This window comes from Sinocyclocheilus rhinocerous, unplaced genomic scaffold, assembly GCF_001515625.1.
Source record: "Sinocyclocheilus rhinocerous isolate Xijiao unplaced genomic scaffold, SAMN03320098_v1.1 scaffold682, whole genome shotgun sequence".
Taxonomy (NCBI): Eukaryota; Metazoa; Chordata; class Actinopteri; order Cypriniformes; family Cyprinidae; genus Sinocyclocheilus; species Sinocyclocheilus rhinocerous.
In genome coordinates this window covers 1,995,368-2,012,282 of record NW_015642528.1, presented here as the reverse complement: position 1 = coordinate 2,012,282, position 16,915 = coordinate 1,995,368, and the positions used below count along the sequence as shown (strand labels likewise).

Here is a 16,915-nt window from a genome sequence, read left to right as displayed (position 1 = left end):
CAGATGTGTAAACTGAAGACTATTTGAGCTTTATTAAAACTATTTGCACTGATTTATTGTGTTGGTTACATTTTGTTCCTTTGTGCAGTGGCTCAGGAGATGAGTTTTTGAGTTTGTATAAACATCAACAAGCTGAAAAATAAAACCACCAGTTTTTTTTTTGATAATGTAATCTTGTTAAAATTTATTTCATAAAATTGGTATCGAAAAAAGTATCGTTCAATATCGAACATTTTTGAACGATACCCAGCCCTAGTCTTGGCAGGTCATAATGCAAAAACAATCGGTTTTCCTTAAGAGAATGTAAACAGGCGGAACAAAAACCAATGCATGTCTAAATATTGAATATGTGCAATAGGCCTTACAGTGTAAACGCAGCATAAATCTCCTTTAAACAATAATTCTTATGAGCTATAAACTACAAATGGTTTTTCCCTGTAATGATGGAAACTAGTTTATTTTTCAGTAATCCTTGCTCTTCTTTCCATTCAGTTAACATGCAGGTGCATGCTGAGCAAGCAGACAGCATTCAACGAACAAGCACCTATACGTCCTCACTCTCTCAAGCAGTGTTATGTTAGGATATCTGCGAGCCGTTTCCTTTGTTTTCCCCTTTGAAACCTCCGAACAAACCAATTCACTACAATTAATCAATTTCCCAGCAGTACCCAAGAGAGAGGACATTGTAAGAAAGTGCTCAACACGCTCACACAACAGCAGCTCTAATCGTTAATCTTAAAAATATCTTGAGATTTCGTTCTACTGGTAGTATCAGGTATGAATACATGGGTTCAGTATTAATAAATTACCTTGAAGTATTGCTACAAGATCTACACACAACACATACAGCAATTCAAACTGAAGAACAGAATTCTGCGCAAATCTGTCCATAATCCCAGTGGCATGGCCTCCGCCCACAGCAGATTAGGGTCATTAATCCAGGAGAGAGAACCAATCCTCTAATTATACCACCACAAGTGATGCCCTACAGACTCTGAACCACTCCACGGTACCCACAGTCCATAAACCCCCCTCAGGGACAAACTGACCTATCATGCCATTTCTTAAATTTGCTCATTTTGCCATTTTAAGCATTTTGCGAGAAAGAGAAACGTTCTAGCGCATTAACACATGGAAATTACCCAAGTTGCAGAACGACTGCCAAGTAGGGAACACAACCAGCAATGACATCTGCTCCTTACGATTACTAGAGCAATACTGGGTTTGTGAGCTTCCTGACTGAAATACGAGTCGTATATTGTATGAACTACACATAGGTTAATGCACATTTACTGAGTCATCATGATTATTGTCTGCCACTCAGATTATGGTCAAAAACTAAATTTCCTTCTTCATTTGTCCTCGGTGGACATCACACACACACATATTCCCCTTTCACCTGGTTATGTGTGATGTGTTGCAACTTTGGCGAGTGTGCAGAATGTAACTGTGCCCCAATGCCTTCAAGTCCACTGTACTTTCTGCCAAATTTACATAACACCCGAACTTTGAATTTAACCTATACTCCCCATACCAACAGAAAAGTCTGCTTATATGATAAATATGGAACATTTGTGAGAACTGTTTCCCAGTTAAAACAAACCCACAGTAACAACTGTGGAGTGTACAAGTCACTTGTTCTCACTCTTTAGTTTTGACCTGTTCAGAGATTGTTTTCAATGCTTTTGAGTTCTCCAGTGAACCTAATAATGACCACGTGGCTAGTTAGGGCACGCGCCACTGCTCTGACAAATAATGCTACCTATCAGATTATGCTACCAACACTGTATTTATCCTACTGTAAGGGTAGGTTTATGGTTGGGGTAGGTGTACATGTTAATGAAGCCTCACACCTTATTAATATCATGCTGGAAGCAAAATCTGATAGGTAGCACTTTTCGCTATCGAATTATGCTACCATCTGTTTTCATTGTGAGGACAAACTGAGATCTCTAAATCCCTCATCAAACTGAAAGAACCGGATGATGGAGGAACGTTCCTGTTCAAACATGTAAATGACATACTACAAAGGAAAAGCAGCAATCTGATCATGCGGTGCCAACGACCGTCATTACACACGTGCGTCTCTCCCGCAGGGGTTCACGTGAACCTCACCGATGTGCGACATCCGATTCGGTTCATTAAACATAGAAATAGAGGACTTTAAACTGTCAGCTTGTTTAAAATTTGATGTGGTGATGGAAGTCCAACACATTTCCGTGAGTCGGTTCTTTCGAACAGTTCGTTCCAAAGAACCGGTTCAAAACGATTTAGCGGCTTTCGTGCGTCATGGCGTTATTACGTAATCACATGGTCCCTATCATCCCGGCGTGGCATATTTTATGCTCTAAAATCCTCCAGTAAATACATTTGCACATACTGCTGTTTAAGTTTGATTAATAAGGGAGCTTATTGCAATTCATATGCCTGAGTTCAGTTTGCAGTTGCAGCCATGATAAATGTAACGTTCATTTACACTAAACGATACTAACATCCATTTACATCTACTGAGTTTTGGCACGTTTTAATAAAATGCTATTAATTAAAACCAAATCGCTTGTTTGCGTGTTGATATAACTGTTATACAACCAAATCGTAAATATATTTACAGTACGTTTTATTTGTAATATTTCTGCTATTCTGCTATAAAAGCATCTTATTTTTCGACCCATCAGTCAAATCTTCTCCACTTCAAATTCTATTATCATATCACTTGGTTCTCTGCTCATTACGAATCGGTTCAAAGAGTCGAAGCTGTTCACTCGAGATCCGCTCGAACCGAGTCAGTCCGGTTCACTAAAAGGATGCCTCAAAATAACAAATCGTTCACGAGTCGGGCATAGCTAATGTGAATGTGAAAACAACAATATTCAGTGTGCTATTTTACAACTTTATCAACCAAATCAATCACTTCCTATAGTACTCTGCAAAGCTACACAGCCTAAATACATCCGGATTGATGCTTGTTTGAATTCGTAAGGTTGGATTCTTTTTTCCCTTTCTATAATGTTTAATACATTTTAAAAGTAATTTTTGTGTTTAACTTTGTGTTGCTCCCCACTTATAAGAACATGCTAAACTAGCTTAGCTTTCGCTAACTTACCTTTACTCATTCAAGATATGTCCCACCTCCTCCAAACGACTCTACCGGAGAATATGTACCCAAAAATAGCTATTCATTGATTCACCGCCTTTCAAACGCAAGGAAATCTGTCTGTGTTCCCATAAACATGCCCTAAGCTTAGTTTAGTTAGCAGTGTGCATCTTTGAATTTCACTTTCCCCCCAGATAAACGTGTCATGAGTCATGCCTTCAGGAGGGAGGAGAGTTGCTCACAGGCAGCCACGCATTTTTACAAAATATATTCAAATAATCACGCAATAATGATTGATAAAAGAAAAAGCTTTAGCATTAGTGACTGATTATTCCATACATATAATAAAAGCAAAGGGGAAAGAACGAGGCACTGTGGCAAGTCGTTTGTTTTTCTTCAGCTCAAGGCAGTTATGTTAATAAGTTTGATGTAATGAGAGACAGAAAAGGGCAAAATAAAACCAGGGACTCTAAATACAGCAGGTCTGAACTCAAATAGATCTAGGATTATATGATCTATGTGTTTTATAATTCCTACAGCTACTGAAGATCCTCAGCTTTTAATTGCTTAAAAATGAAACGTTTTTATTTATATTTTATATGTTAAGCAGTGTTACATCAGTGCTTTAAAGAGGGAATATATGATAAAATAAAAGAGTATGAATAAAAATATTTTTTATAATAAAATAATAAAATATAAGAAAAAATATTTACAACTATTAGCTTACCTTTTGCTCAAACGCCAAAGGTCTTTAGTCTTGTGTATGCTGAAAAACCTCTCACTTTCTTTTGGTGTCAGAAGACTACAGGTCAGTTCAAACTGGGCATCAGGAACCCTGACAAGAAAAGAGAAAATCAGCCAGTAATCAAAAAAATGTATGAGACTGAATATACATGACAGATCTATGCATTACAAAATAAGGCCTTATATAATGGATTGCATCAGCAGAGACGCACGTTGCTATGAAGTGGCTCAATGATAAATAATACCAAAACTGCTACTAGTCTGAACCACATCTTCATCTCGAAACTAAAACTAAATTAAAACTCCCATAAAAGCATTGCAGATATCTAACAAAAATGTCAGATTTAATCAGAGACAACATTAGCCGTAAATGTGGTCTCAGCATTAGGTATTGCATTTATTTCTCTCTTTTGTTTGTTTAAAAAAAAAAGTCTGTCCTGGCCAATGTCAATAAACCTCATATAGGGCTTATTTTGTACCCCGTAATAATCTGTGTCTGTTACACCGTATCCATGTTTTACACCACATCACCTACACACCATTAGCACAAAATGCTGACTGAGAGAGAAACCATTTCTTTGTCTTTATCCCATGCACCCATTCTCCGGTCCTGCTCACTGTCATTCACTCAATCTTCACACGCATTCGGACACTCGGATACTCTCATATGATTTCTGTGCACAACATTCCCCTCCCCCTCCGCTCTCTGACACATTCCAAAGGTCAAAGTCACTGGAGGGGTTTGAAGGACAGGCACGGGAACTCCAAAAGATCTGTGTGTGTGACAGCAAATACATGTGAAGAAAAATGTGCTTCACAGCTGAGAGACAATTTAGCAAGTTCAAAGTAAGAATGAAAGAGATATGGGCAATAGCAAAATTCTTACTTAAAATAAACGTTAATGGAAATCTTTTTTTTGTATTTTATTTTATTTCAAGTTGTTAAAGCAACACTTCTCATTTCATTTAGTTCAACTTGATATACTAAAATAACAAACTAAAATTGATTCAAAAATTGATATAGACATATTTAAAAATCATTTTAAAACAAAAAAAATTACTAAAACTTAAACTAAAATTAAAATGAAATGTAAAAATAAAAAACTAATTCAAAATAGTAATAAAAACTTAGGCTACATTTATCATTTCATTTGTGATGTGCTAAAATAACTAACACTGAAACAAAAATTAATAAATATATAGACATATTTAAAAAAAACATTTAAATAACAAAAAATTACAAAAACCTTAATTAAAATTAAAATAAAATGGAAAATATAAAAACTAATCCAAAATATTAATAAAACAAAAAAAAAACTTAATGATACTAAAACAATACTGAGCAAAAGAAAGAATAATTTGTGATAAGATTAACAAAAATCACACAAAAAGGTATTATGTATCTTGTTGAGATATTAAATGTACATTGATAAACTATCCCAGGGACTTTGGTGCAGTTAGCTGATTTCAGATATAACTTTAAAGGGTGACAATGAGAGAAACATGCAAATAAACTAAGTTGGTAGAGCTTTTTTTAACATTTAACATTATATTTTGAGACAAAAGTCAGGTTGAAGCAGCCCAAATACTCGCCAATAAATCTGATCTTTTAGTAACTCTATTCTCCTTGTAAGTTACCTGCTATGAAGCGTATAGGTGTAACAAACAGCACTGAATAATGTTGTTTAAAAGAACTTAATGTCTGTGTCACATTTTTTAATGTCCAAAAGTGAAACTGTTGTTTTAGACTTCAGTGCTGCAGTTGTTCTGTAACATTAGTTAAAGATTTCTACTTGTCTTTTTATATCACTTTAGGTTACGGATTTATTTTTTGAGGTACACTAGGAACAGCTCTACTTCAGAATGCTAGTTGTGTTTGGTGACATTGGTCCTATTCTTAAACTAGTCACAGTAGTCCGTATTGTCGTCAGTTGCTGCTTTGTGTAAAATTAAAGCATAGTAGCAGTGATCAACTGATTTCTAATCTAAAGTTTACTGTGTAAATCTGATTCTCAGCAGAGAAATCTGAGATAAGTAGCGCGTTAGCCTTTGAACTTCGACTACAGTATGCATGCAATTACAACTGTAGAGCAAAGACTGTCAGAGCAGATCTCAAAAGGTGACCTTGTACACCGAGCCTTGACTATTGAAAGGTTAATTGCTAAACTGGATTACAACTTCTTAAGACCAGAGATACCCAATCACGTCCAAGAGGGGCCTAGTGGTCACCAACACTTCAAAGACAGTTTCTATAAATTATTTATACACAGCCATTAGAAAAATACTTTTTTTAATCACAAATGTAACCTACATAGACTTATATGTAACCATTTTTTATAATAAATACCTGCAATAATGCTTGACACAGTTTTTGTGAAAACTATTCACCCTTGACCTTTTGAACTCTGGTGAAACCAGTTACGACTGAGTTTTAAACAAAAATATTTTGTAAATCATGTAAATGTTTAAATTAACATTTCAGTCATTATGTTTAAATTAAACTTAACTCAATTGTAATATTTTATTTTTTGTTATGCCAATAAATGAAAAAATTTAAATTGAAAATGCAAATCTTGACATACATCTAGACAACAATAAAGTTTAAACAACAAAAAAAAAAAAAAAAAAAAAAAAACATAAAACGGTAACCTTGTCTTTCATTATCAGTGATTTAAAAATGCTGACTAAAAAATAAAAGCTAACCATTATGTATTTCTCAGTTTTTGCTATATTTTTAATAATAATATTCATTTATAAAGACATTTACAAGAACTATGATGCAAAAAACTTTTTTCAGTTTTTACACGCATGCTAGTGTATGCAGTGTGAATTTTGTTATCAGCACAGTACCTGCATACTGTACATGTACAGCCCAATTTTTCCAAAGTATACTATGTAAGCTAGGGTAGGCATATGCGTGATACAAATTTTGTCATCAGCACAATATGTGCGTACTGTATACGTGCAGCAAGTTTTTTCTAACCGCTCAGTACAAAAACTTGACAAGGATGACATTTTTAGTGCATATGTCCACCGCTTGTGTTTGCAATTAGCAGTATACTTTTCGAATGCATACTTGTATATGTTCGACTGTGCCGAAGTAGCGTAAAAAGTATACCGTGGAATTTATACTGACAACTAGTGGCAAGATGCAGAATCACACAGATTTCAGTTATTAGAAATGCAATCAACTTTGCAATAAACCCTAATTAATTTAAGGCTAGTCACGTCACGTGATCTTAACATGTCTGCCCCCATGAAGGCAACTGAATCCATGTAAAACAATCGGCTTTTATTGACATGACTGGAGTCTATTTCTGGTCAGAGTACGTCATTTTAAACTGTTTTTTAATCTTTGTATGTTAAACTTTTTAATGATGTAAACGATTTAGTACGTGAAGCGTTAAGTACGGCTTTTGATTACATTTGACAACATAACCGCTGTCACTGTCTACTTCAAAGTGTGCACAGACTTATAATAGCCAAATTAAATTACTACCTTCTTGTACCAACTGCATTATGTCAGTGACGACGTGAAATGCCTCAAATACAAGAATGCAAAGCAGATGTGTCGCGCCTGATGTAGTTTGTTTCCAGACTGAAGGGCTGTCCTGGAAATGCGACATGACTCGAGTACAAGGTACTCGAGGTAAAATCTTACGCGCTGATACAGTGTATGAGCTGCTAGGGGACAACTCGATCAAGGTCAGCGTGCTGCAAAGTGTTACTGCGGACTTTTCCCCATTTTTATCGCAGTAAAGGCGCATAATACTCATTTATATGCAACGAATAAGCTAGAGTCTGCGAATTTAAATGTTAGACACTAAATCAAATCTGCCAAGACGTGTTCTGGCGCTGTTAGTAGTCCTACAATCAAACTATCAGAACACACTGACCTATTTACAGTGTAAAGTTTTTACTGCTGAGCGTAACATTGGAAATATTGGTAGCGACAGCGGACATTTGCCAGTGATAGACTGTATGACACCAGAATCACGATTATCACCAGGCGCTTTAACATTGTTTACACTCACACAAAATAAAGGAGCATTGCGTTGCTGGGAGCCGGTTGGATAAATACTTACCAGTATTTCAGAGAGCATTCCTGGTGCCTCGAAGCCAACCAAAGAAACTCTTGAGCAAACACTAAATCCGATATTTACATATGCACTATCACATATATTACAGTACTGTGTCTTGTCCTACACGCCGATTTAAAGAGCAGATGCTCTGCCTATTTGTTAAATACTACCTTAGCAATTCTGGTGCAGTATTAAGTACGATACGCCATCATTTTTAGACATAAAATCAATGCAACTACTCGATATTTTGAATGAATGGCGGCGCGAGTGCAGTCGGTTGAGCAAACAAGTATGTTTAATCCGTGTTTGATTCGCTCTTCCCTGGACTAGTTCCCCATATTGCTGTTTCGGTTGTCACTGGAAGCCTGGATCCTGTCTTCCGCTAATACAGCTGAGATCCCGGTTACGTATATCCTCGTTCTTTCTCCTCCCTCTCTGCTCTTGCGTCGACTGTTTCTCCGTTACGTCCGCTCACGAGTCCTTGCGCCTCCGTCACAAGAGGCAGCAGAGCTTTAAACAATAAAGAGAAATTGACCTACAGTATGTGTGACTCACGAGTTTACACACTTTTGAGTTATTATCAGAAGCCTTTATTCAGATTTCTTACATCTCGAGCTATTTTGGGGACTGTGTGAGGGGTAAACGTTACGCGCGTGGTGTAAAACAAAGCCATTTAATAACTGCCATGATTCGTGATTACGTAAAATAATTCGGCCTTCGCACAGGGTTTTTCAAAGCTGTAGCGAAAAAACGTTGCATCTCGTCCTGAACTGTAACGCTCGTCTAATGTTGATGCATTTCACTGTTACGCAGTATTGCGTAATCAGTAAAAACATTTGACACATTTTCCAAGGATAAGTGCGATTTAATGCTAACCGTGAATTGAATTATTCTTACAGCTTTATGAACTTATTTAATTATTAAGTCATTCACGTGCACGTGCAGTGTAAAAATGTTCATGAGTATAAGGGAAAATAATAATAGCCTAATTCATGTTAAAATGAACGAATTCTACAATAAATCCTGTGAATTGGTTAACGGACTTTTCCATATGTGGAGCCAAATTATATGTAATGGGACATGTATTTTTACAGTAAGCACAGTAAAAACATACTGTAAAAAAGAGTCTTATAATTTACAGTGAAAAAACGTAAACTGACGTTCCCAGAAGTTTCTGCGTGACGCATCACCTTTGGGTATGTTTCTTATTTTGTTATCTGTTATGTAAACCAGGCTGCTTAATGTTACATTTGATTTCATGTTTAGTGTTACGTGTAGGCCTATCTGGAAGTCTTTTGTAATGTATGTTTATTACCCATTGTTCGTAGAAAAACTCGTTTTAATATCATCATGTGGCCTTTTGTTTTAGCCTACTACTTGTTTTAGAAGTGCGCCGGTTATATTATCAGCTGATGACATAAGCTAAACTATAAACTGTGTGGTCCAAAAACGTCCCGTTCAGAAAAAAAACGAGTCCGTAGTAACGCGACAGAATGCCTTTGTCCCAGAGAAGCTTAAACGGCGGGCCTGTAAATCAAGCATCGCTTTAGATGGCATGGAAAATGTCAGTCTGCTCGGTCTTGTGACACTGACTGACCCAACTCGCTGCTCTAGGCCTCCCGTAGTCAGCTGGTTCATACAACAGTTTTGGGCTGCGAGCCAGCGGCCCAGAGTTCAGTGACTGCGGAGAGAGGAAAGGAGAGACTACAATCCGTGTAACCTGATCACAGCACAGGGCTGAGAGAAAGAGAGGCGTTGCGTCTCAAAGCCGCGCAATGCTGTAACGGAAAAGATTCCCGTGTTAAGGAAATTATTAGGCTATAGTGGTCTATTTTAGGAATGCATGTCAGACAGCGTGACTGAAACCTGCTGTCCGTTTTGTAAAAATAAAAAAATAATCAGACATTCCTAAGAACACTAATAAGAACAAAATGCATGCACGAGTGCTGGGCTTGTGTGGAAGCAAGGGCATGCTGCATGAAAAAGGATTAAAAAAGAAACAGTAAGCGCTAGTGTTCCCGTTGTCATTGAGAACGCACGCGACCTTGAATTCAAGGTCATCCCCGACGCAGCCTACGCTGCATTTTAGCCGAGCTGCATTCTGTCTAATGCCCTTCACGCAGAGTTCCTTTACGGCACGTTTCCTCACATGCCCTCATTTGAACGGTTCTGTCACGGTTTGGTAGATGTTTTACAACTTTTAAAGAGCATCATGAGATCTTTTCCGACGGAGGCTTTTGTGTAAATTTGGTTTATGGCTCTACCACAAAAGGTCACACCTCGGTGCTCTGGAATGCTGATAGAGGTCATGACCCCAGAAACAGGTGGGAACAACTCCACAAACACTAATAGCCTCAAAAAGACAACAGCTGGGAGGTGAAGGCTATGCAGTAAGAAGACACTGAATCATTCTCATGTTAAACAACGTATACACGACACCTTTCTCTTTTTTAGCAAACTCCCAATGAAACGCACACAAATTCATGTGTCCTATCAGACTAGGGGACTGCAAATAAACCATTAGCCTAATTCATCTCAGGCAAACAATGCGCTGGCTTAATTCCCACAGATACTGATAAAACCGGTTATTTTAAACATGAGAGGAACTTACTTGAGGTAATTAATAAATAACCTTTTGCAGTTGTAGTCTATTTATGGGAACAAGGGTTGTAGGTATGAAGTGAGTCATAAAAGAATGTCATTTATAATAGGCTACATAACTTTATGATGGCACGCGTATACTGTAATATAATCTGTTTGTGATTACAAACCCATCTCGATTTGAATTCAACACAAAACATTTTTCATATTCGTTTAGTATATATTAAAGTGGCCTATAATGAAATACTTAAAAAAAAAAAAAAAAAAAGCGAATGGTGTAATTGCATCACAGTGGACGCACCAGACGCACCGCAGCGCCATCTAGCGGTGATGTAATTATGCTGCCGATAAGTGGATTGTGCCAGTCTGCCGACTAGTGACGTCTTTGTACAGAGTGTCCTCGAGCACAAGGTCATATGTTTCCGTCCACGAAAGTTGAGACATCCGAGCATGTGGCCCAGTTTAAGCTCCTGTAGTGAAGCAACAATGCGATAACAGTGTGCAGTGATGCCAAGATAATCAGTGAGAAACACAAAATGCAAAGAATAACGCAATAACGAGTGAAAAACTCGTGGTGTTACACATTTTCATTTGTTTATCACAAGGTTGTCAAATTATTTTGTAATTTTCATGGTGCAACATTAGGTGATTGAAATATTTATGATGTCAGATAGCCTAATAGCATAGCCTACTTCATGTTTGTGTTTATTCTTGGATTTATTGCAGGTAAGAGGAATTTTATAACAGCCCCATTTCTGTTGCTGTTCGTCAAAATACAATAGTAAAGTCACTTTAATTCTCCCTCTGCAAATTTCATCATCATAATGACAATATTTATAGAGTTTAAATGTGGGACTGATGGTTTCCTCTACAGTTCAGTGAGGTTTTGTGCACAAAGGTTTTGTGCACGTTTTTAATAATAATAAAAAAAAATTTAAATAAAAAATATGTGTAGTTAAAGTGAATGGGGACTACAGTTTTAACAAAGTTATTTGCAGTGAAGTCTTATTTCAGCACTTCCCAGGGTTTTAAGGTAAGCTTTCAGCACAGGATTATGGCAGCCTCACCCTCTGAGTCAGATTACATTTGTTTCCTTCACAGTATCTCAAGATGTTTCAGCTGCCATTCATAAAGCAAGTTTTTTGTTTGATTGTTCGTTTTGAATGACACACCTGTTTCATGTTCTGTTTCTCTCTGTCCACAAAAGCGCAGCGTGTATTCATTTCAGAGGCCACGTTAAGGTAAAAGATGATCAAAATAATCCTATTTTTCTAGATGAATTAAAAAAGATGACGAACATGCATTATAAACCAATTTATCAACATGGTCTTTTAAAGTCTTTTATGCAGCAGTATTAACTGATGGTGTGAACTATAACTTTTGCTTGAAAAATAAAAGATAACTGTGCAAGTTGCACACATTGAATGGCACACAAACAGTTTCTGTTTAGTAAATGTGTCTGTATCTATTATTTTAGCTGTATATAATCTGCATATTGGTTTTGAAACATTCTGTGTAGATTAACTAGCGTTTATATGTAAATGCGAGCAATGTAAATGAAGTAATAATTCTCAGAGACTCCGATGAGCATTAACTGACTCCTGATAAACATGTTATATTATTACGCTACCGATTTTATTATATCATTTATATTATTACACTACACTGCTTTGATTTTTCATGTTTTTGAACAAAGTCATATGGTTTGCAAATGTTCTGCATTTATTTGATCAAAAATACAGTAAAACAGTAATATTGTTGAAATTATTACAACAATGGTCAATAATATGTTTATGTAATATATGTGATGGTAAAGCTGAATTTTCAGCAGCCATTACTCTTCAGTGTCACATTCTTCAGAAATCATTCTAATATGCTAATTTGATGCTCAAGAAACATTTCTTATTATTATCAATGTGGAAAACAGTTGTGCTTCTTAATATTTTTGTGGAAACCAGGATATTTTTTCTCTTAATTCTTTGATAATTAATTAGATGATTCTATGTCACTTTTTATCAATTTAATGCGTCCTTGGATAAAAGTATTTATTTCTTAAAAAAAAAAAAACTGACTGACCCCAAACCTTTTAGTAATGAACTCTTACCACTTATTTAGACTGTTTGAGCGACATGGGCATTTCGTTGTCATGTCTAATGTTGCTGTTTTAGTCTAATTCTAAAACAAACAAAAATGCAGTCTTATTTATAGTGGGTGAGGCTGACGTAACCTTATGCTGGAGGCTTTTCAGATCTTTTCAAGTGGTCTGTGTTGATTTTAACCTTAACCCCAATGCTGGACACTCCCAGTTATCTTCTATATAAGAAAGGCTTCAGCTCAGCTCTCTCACAGTTCCACTCTCAGGTAGAAATTGTTTTGAAACACACTGAGGGAAAATGGATTGTGTATTGCTTTTCTCCATCTCGGCTGTGCTGCTAGGTCTCTCTCAAGCTCTTCCTGCTACAGTAAGAGCTGCAGCTCTCAGTGTTGAGCATCCTTCACTCATTCGCTCGCACTCACTCACTCTGTATATCTGCTCTTTCCACAGGTGCTGCCCACTGATCAAGGTGAGTTTCTATTCATCCCTGATGTGTTCTTCAGCTCAGGTAGACCAGTGGGGCTTAACTCCGATAAAAGAGATTCTTGCAGCTATCTGGTGATGGTCAGAAATACGGGCGACAAATGCTAGTTATGGGAAGATCTCTCTTATTCATTTGAGTGGCATTCCCCAAACACGTCCACCTACACAATCTTGATCATATTCCAAATTACTAAATCACTATAATGCAGCCAAAGATAATTTATGAGGAAAATAAATGATTATCTTCAGAGTCTGTCGTTCAATAATGAGACAAACACAATGAGCAAATTGTTCATGAATGACCTGTCACTAACTTAATGGTTGGGTCCCCATGCAGTACCAGGATTAAGAACCACTCATTTAGACCAGTAAAATACAGAAAAATATAGAAAATATGGTTTAATATTGCCGTTATTTGTTCAGATATCCTGCTTGAGAAGCATGATGATATGGATATTTTCTCAAGAATTCTGGAGGCAAACAAAGGTAATAGTTATTTACTACTTTACTACTCGACTATGACAATGTTAAGCATTTTTTATGCTTTTTACTTATTATATTAATATATAAATATACAAAATTTAATTAAATTAAATAATTAAATATATTTAATACAATGGTTAATTTGTAACTATATAATTCATAGTTTATATAAACTATAAAAAATGGTATAGGTTAATAGTAATTAAAATGTTAACTATAAGTCATATTTTTTATATCGTTTATAGTTTGTACATGATATTTCACAGTTAAAACACATGCATGTCTATTTAGATATATTAATCATGATGTTTGCTTGCAGTTGATTATTTAACAGTAGTTTTAACCTTTCTCTAAGCAATTAAACAATTGAAAATATTCTGACTCTTTTTGTTTTGATGATTCAGAGATCAGTGACATGCTTCTGGAGGGAGATATGGCCTTACCCAAAACAAGGAATGCCATGAAATGCTTGAATGACTACTGCAAATGGCCAAAATCCCCATCTGGACAGGTTGAAGTGCCATACACCATTGCTTCTGACTTCTGTGAGTGACGATAAATTCACTTTTATGTAAATCTGCATCAAAACTCAATAACATACATAATTTTTTGTGTTGTGTGTTTTTGATAGATGATGATGAGAAGGCAGTGATTGAAAATGCAATGAAGAGCATCGCTACAAAAACCTGCGTCCGTTTTGTGTTGCGAAAGAATCAAGTGGACTACATCAGCATTGAAAATCTAGTAGGGTGAGCTTGACCACACCTGAATAATGAATATACTCATAAACAAATATACCTGAATAACATTAAAAAGTTTAGGGTCACTGAGATTTTTTGATGTGATTAAGAAATTAATACTTTTATTCAGCAAGGATGCATTAAATTGATTAAAAGTGACTGTAAAGGCATTTAGAATATTATACAGATTTCTGTTTTACTGTTCATCAAAGAATTCTGAAAAATGTATCACCGTTTTCACAAAAGTATTAAGCAGCACTATTGTTATCAACATTAATAATAATAATAAATGTTTCTTGAGCAGCAAATCAGCATATTAAAATTATTTCTCAATGATCATGTGACACTAAAGACTGGAGTAATGCTGCTGAATATTCAGCTTTGCCATCACAGAACAAAATGACATTTTAAAATATATTTAAAATAGAAAACAGTTATTTTAAATTGTAATAATACATCACAACATTGCTGATTTTATTGTATGTTTGATAAAATAAATTCAAGAGTTTTCTTTCAAAAACATTGAAAAAAGTTAAAGGGGTCATATGATGCTGCTAAAAAAGAACGGATAATTGGTGGCAGACAGGTGAGCACAATGAGGGTAATTAACTAATGATTAGAACAGGAACAACCAAATAAGGACACAGAGGGAGAAACCACAATCAACCGTCCACAGGGGTGTGAAAGTTTCTCCTCTATGCCCCGCCTTTCGGAAACGCATCGATTTTTACATAGCTCATCGTTCTGAAATGCGAGGTGTGCTCTGATTGGCCAGCTATCCAGCGTGTTGTGATTGACCGAATACCTCAAGCGTATGACAGAAATGTTACGCCCCTTACCATACTGTGATTCCCTGTCCGGCCGGAGCGACGATTCAAAAACATTAAAACCCATTGTCCATTTTTGGAAGGCCAAACAAAGTAGTTTCGCTTTCACGACGAAACACAGCGTCACACACTGCGGGCTTGAGTGAGCAGAGGCCTGCGGCTAGAGTGAGGAACGGCGGCGGATTCGACGAAGGAGCGGCCTTATGCACCAAGAGCTTTTAACACTTCAAAGAGAAAGGAAAAATTGAAATCGCATCATATGACCCCTTTAACTTTTGAACTCTAGTGTAGGCCTACATTTGAGTTTACATATCAGTACACTGTAATTTGCAGGTGATTTTGTGAATTTCAGTTCTTTGAATATATATCTTTCTTTACAGCTGCTCGTCTGCTGTAGGGAGATCTGGAGGTAAACAGCAGTTGTCTCTGTCTGTGGATGGCTGTGTTTCTCACGGGATCATTGAGCATGAGCTCCTCCATTCTCTGGGGTTCCACCACGAACACACCAGGAGCGACAGAGACCAATACGTCCAGATCAACTGGCAGAATATTCCACAAGGTCAGAGTATGTGTGCGTGTGAATGTGGAAAAATCTCAAATACTAGAGGTGTTTTAAAAAACAATCTTTTTATTTTATCGTAATGAAAACCTCAGTACCAATGAACACTCATTTGCCCTTGCACAGCATCTGCATACAACTTTCAGAAGAAGGACACAAATAATCTGAATACCCATTATGACTACAGCTCCATCATGCATTATGGAAGGTAAAACTTCACCCATATTACTTTTGAAATCATGCTCCAGTACAGATATATAAAGTACATCCTCACGGCACTCTCGTTCTCCATCTGCAGGACTGCCTTCGCCATACAGTATGGCAAGGAAACCATCACTCCAATTCCTAACCCTTCAGTGCAGATTGGACAGAGAAAGGAAATGTCTAACATTGACATTCAGAGGATCAACAAGCTCTATGAGTGTGGTGAGCACATTACACACATATAGTCTTATTTTAAATAGCATTTTGGACAGTAATGACTTTACGAAAGTACTACAGTTCTGATCAAATCAAAGTAAAATTATTTTTTTTACCTACAGCTCTTTAAAGTGAACACAGAAGATCAAACCCCAGTGAAATACAGACTGTGACAAAATAAAAGGATTACGGTACTGTATAACCAAAGTACATTTTTCCTTCCTCCTTTGTCTGTAACTTGACCACATACATGTAATGGACTGACTGCAGTGCTGAATTGCAATATACCTTGTTACGATTGAGTCCTGATGTGGTTACGTGTTAGTTCCTTCCTAGCAGGGTTGAACTTCTCGAGTTACTTAATGAGTTAAGGGAAAATACACACACCACACTCACGAGCCGTGTGGACGCAGATTACCTGTTAGAGATGAATCTACACATTATGAATGCCTGTTTCTGCCTCAAAGTAAAAAACAAAACAAAACAAAAAAACAAACTCAGAGAAATAAAGTCGCAATTATGAAAAAAAGACTTTCATTTGTGATATGTAAAGTCACAATTACGAGAAATTAGCAATTAAAAGACTATGAGATTTAAAATCGAAATTACGTGATACATGGCATAATAAAGGGACAATTGTGTAATATTAAAAGTTGCAGTTATCAGAAATAAAGTTGCAATTATGAGAAATAAAGGTCTTTTTAGGTCAATTATGAAAAATAGTTACATTGTCAGACAAAGTGTCAATTGTAAGATATAAAGATGAAATCATGCCAAATTATGAGAAC

The 16,915-nt window shown here is 36.4% G+C and overlaps 2 protein-coding genes across 4 annotated transcripts in view; one reads left to right on the top strand and one right to left on the bottom strand.

Moving 5' to 3' along the window:
* LOC107756159 (steroid hormone receptor ERR1-like) overlaps positions 1–8,411 on the bottom strand; it is an 18,024-nt gene extending 9,613 nt beyond the window's left edge. For 2 of the 3 annotated variants that reach the window (XM_016573173.1, XM_016573176.1), the window contains exon 1: positions 3,104–3,265. In XM_016573173.1, coding sequence (XP_016428659.1) covers positions 3,104–3,113 — 10 coding nt within the window. In that variant the 5' untranslated portion in view covers positions 3,114–3,265. Of the gene's footprint in view, positions 1–3,103; positions 3,266–3,821; positions 3,930–7,922 lie in introns of those variants that run through there. The other variant, XM_016573174.1, reaches the window with a different exon arrangement.
* LOC107756160 (high choriolytic enzyme 1-like) lies at positions 2,967–16,300 on the top strand. The gene is made up of 9 exons (XM_016573177.1): positions 2,967–2,975; positions 13,066–13,084; positions 13,522–13,584; positions 13,986–14,126; positions 14,213–14,330; positions 15,529–15,707; positions 15,834–15,915; positions 16,006–16,133; positions 16,250–16,300. Exons 3-9 carry the CDS (start codon positions 13,548–13,550, stop codon positions 16,255–16,257), a joined length of 693 nt encoding a protein of 230 aa, XP_016428663.1. The 5' UTR covers positions 2,967–2,975; positions 13,066–13,084; positions 13,522–13,547; the 3' UTR covers positions 16,258–16,300.
* The last annotated feature ends 615 nt before the right edge of the window (positions 16,301–16,915 follow it).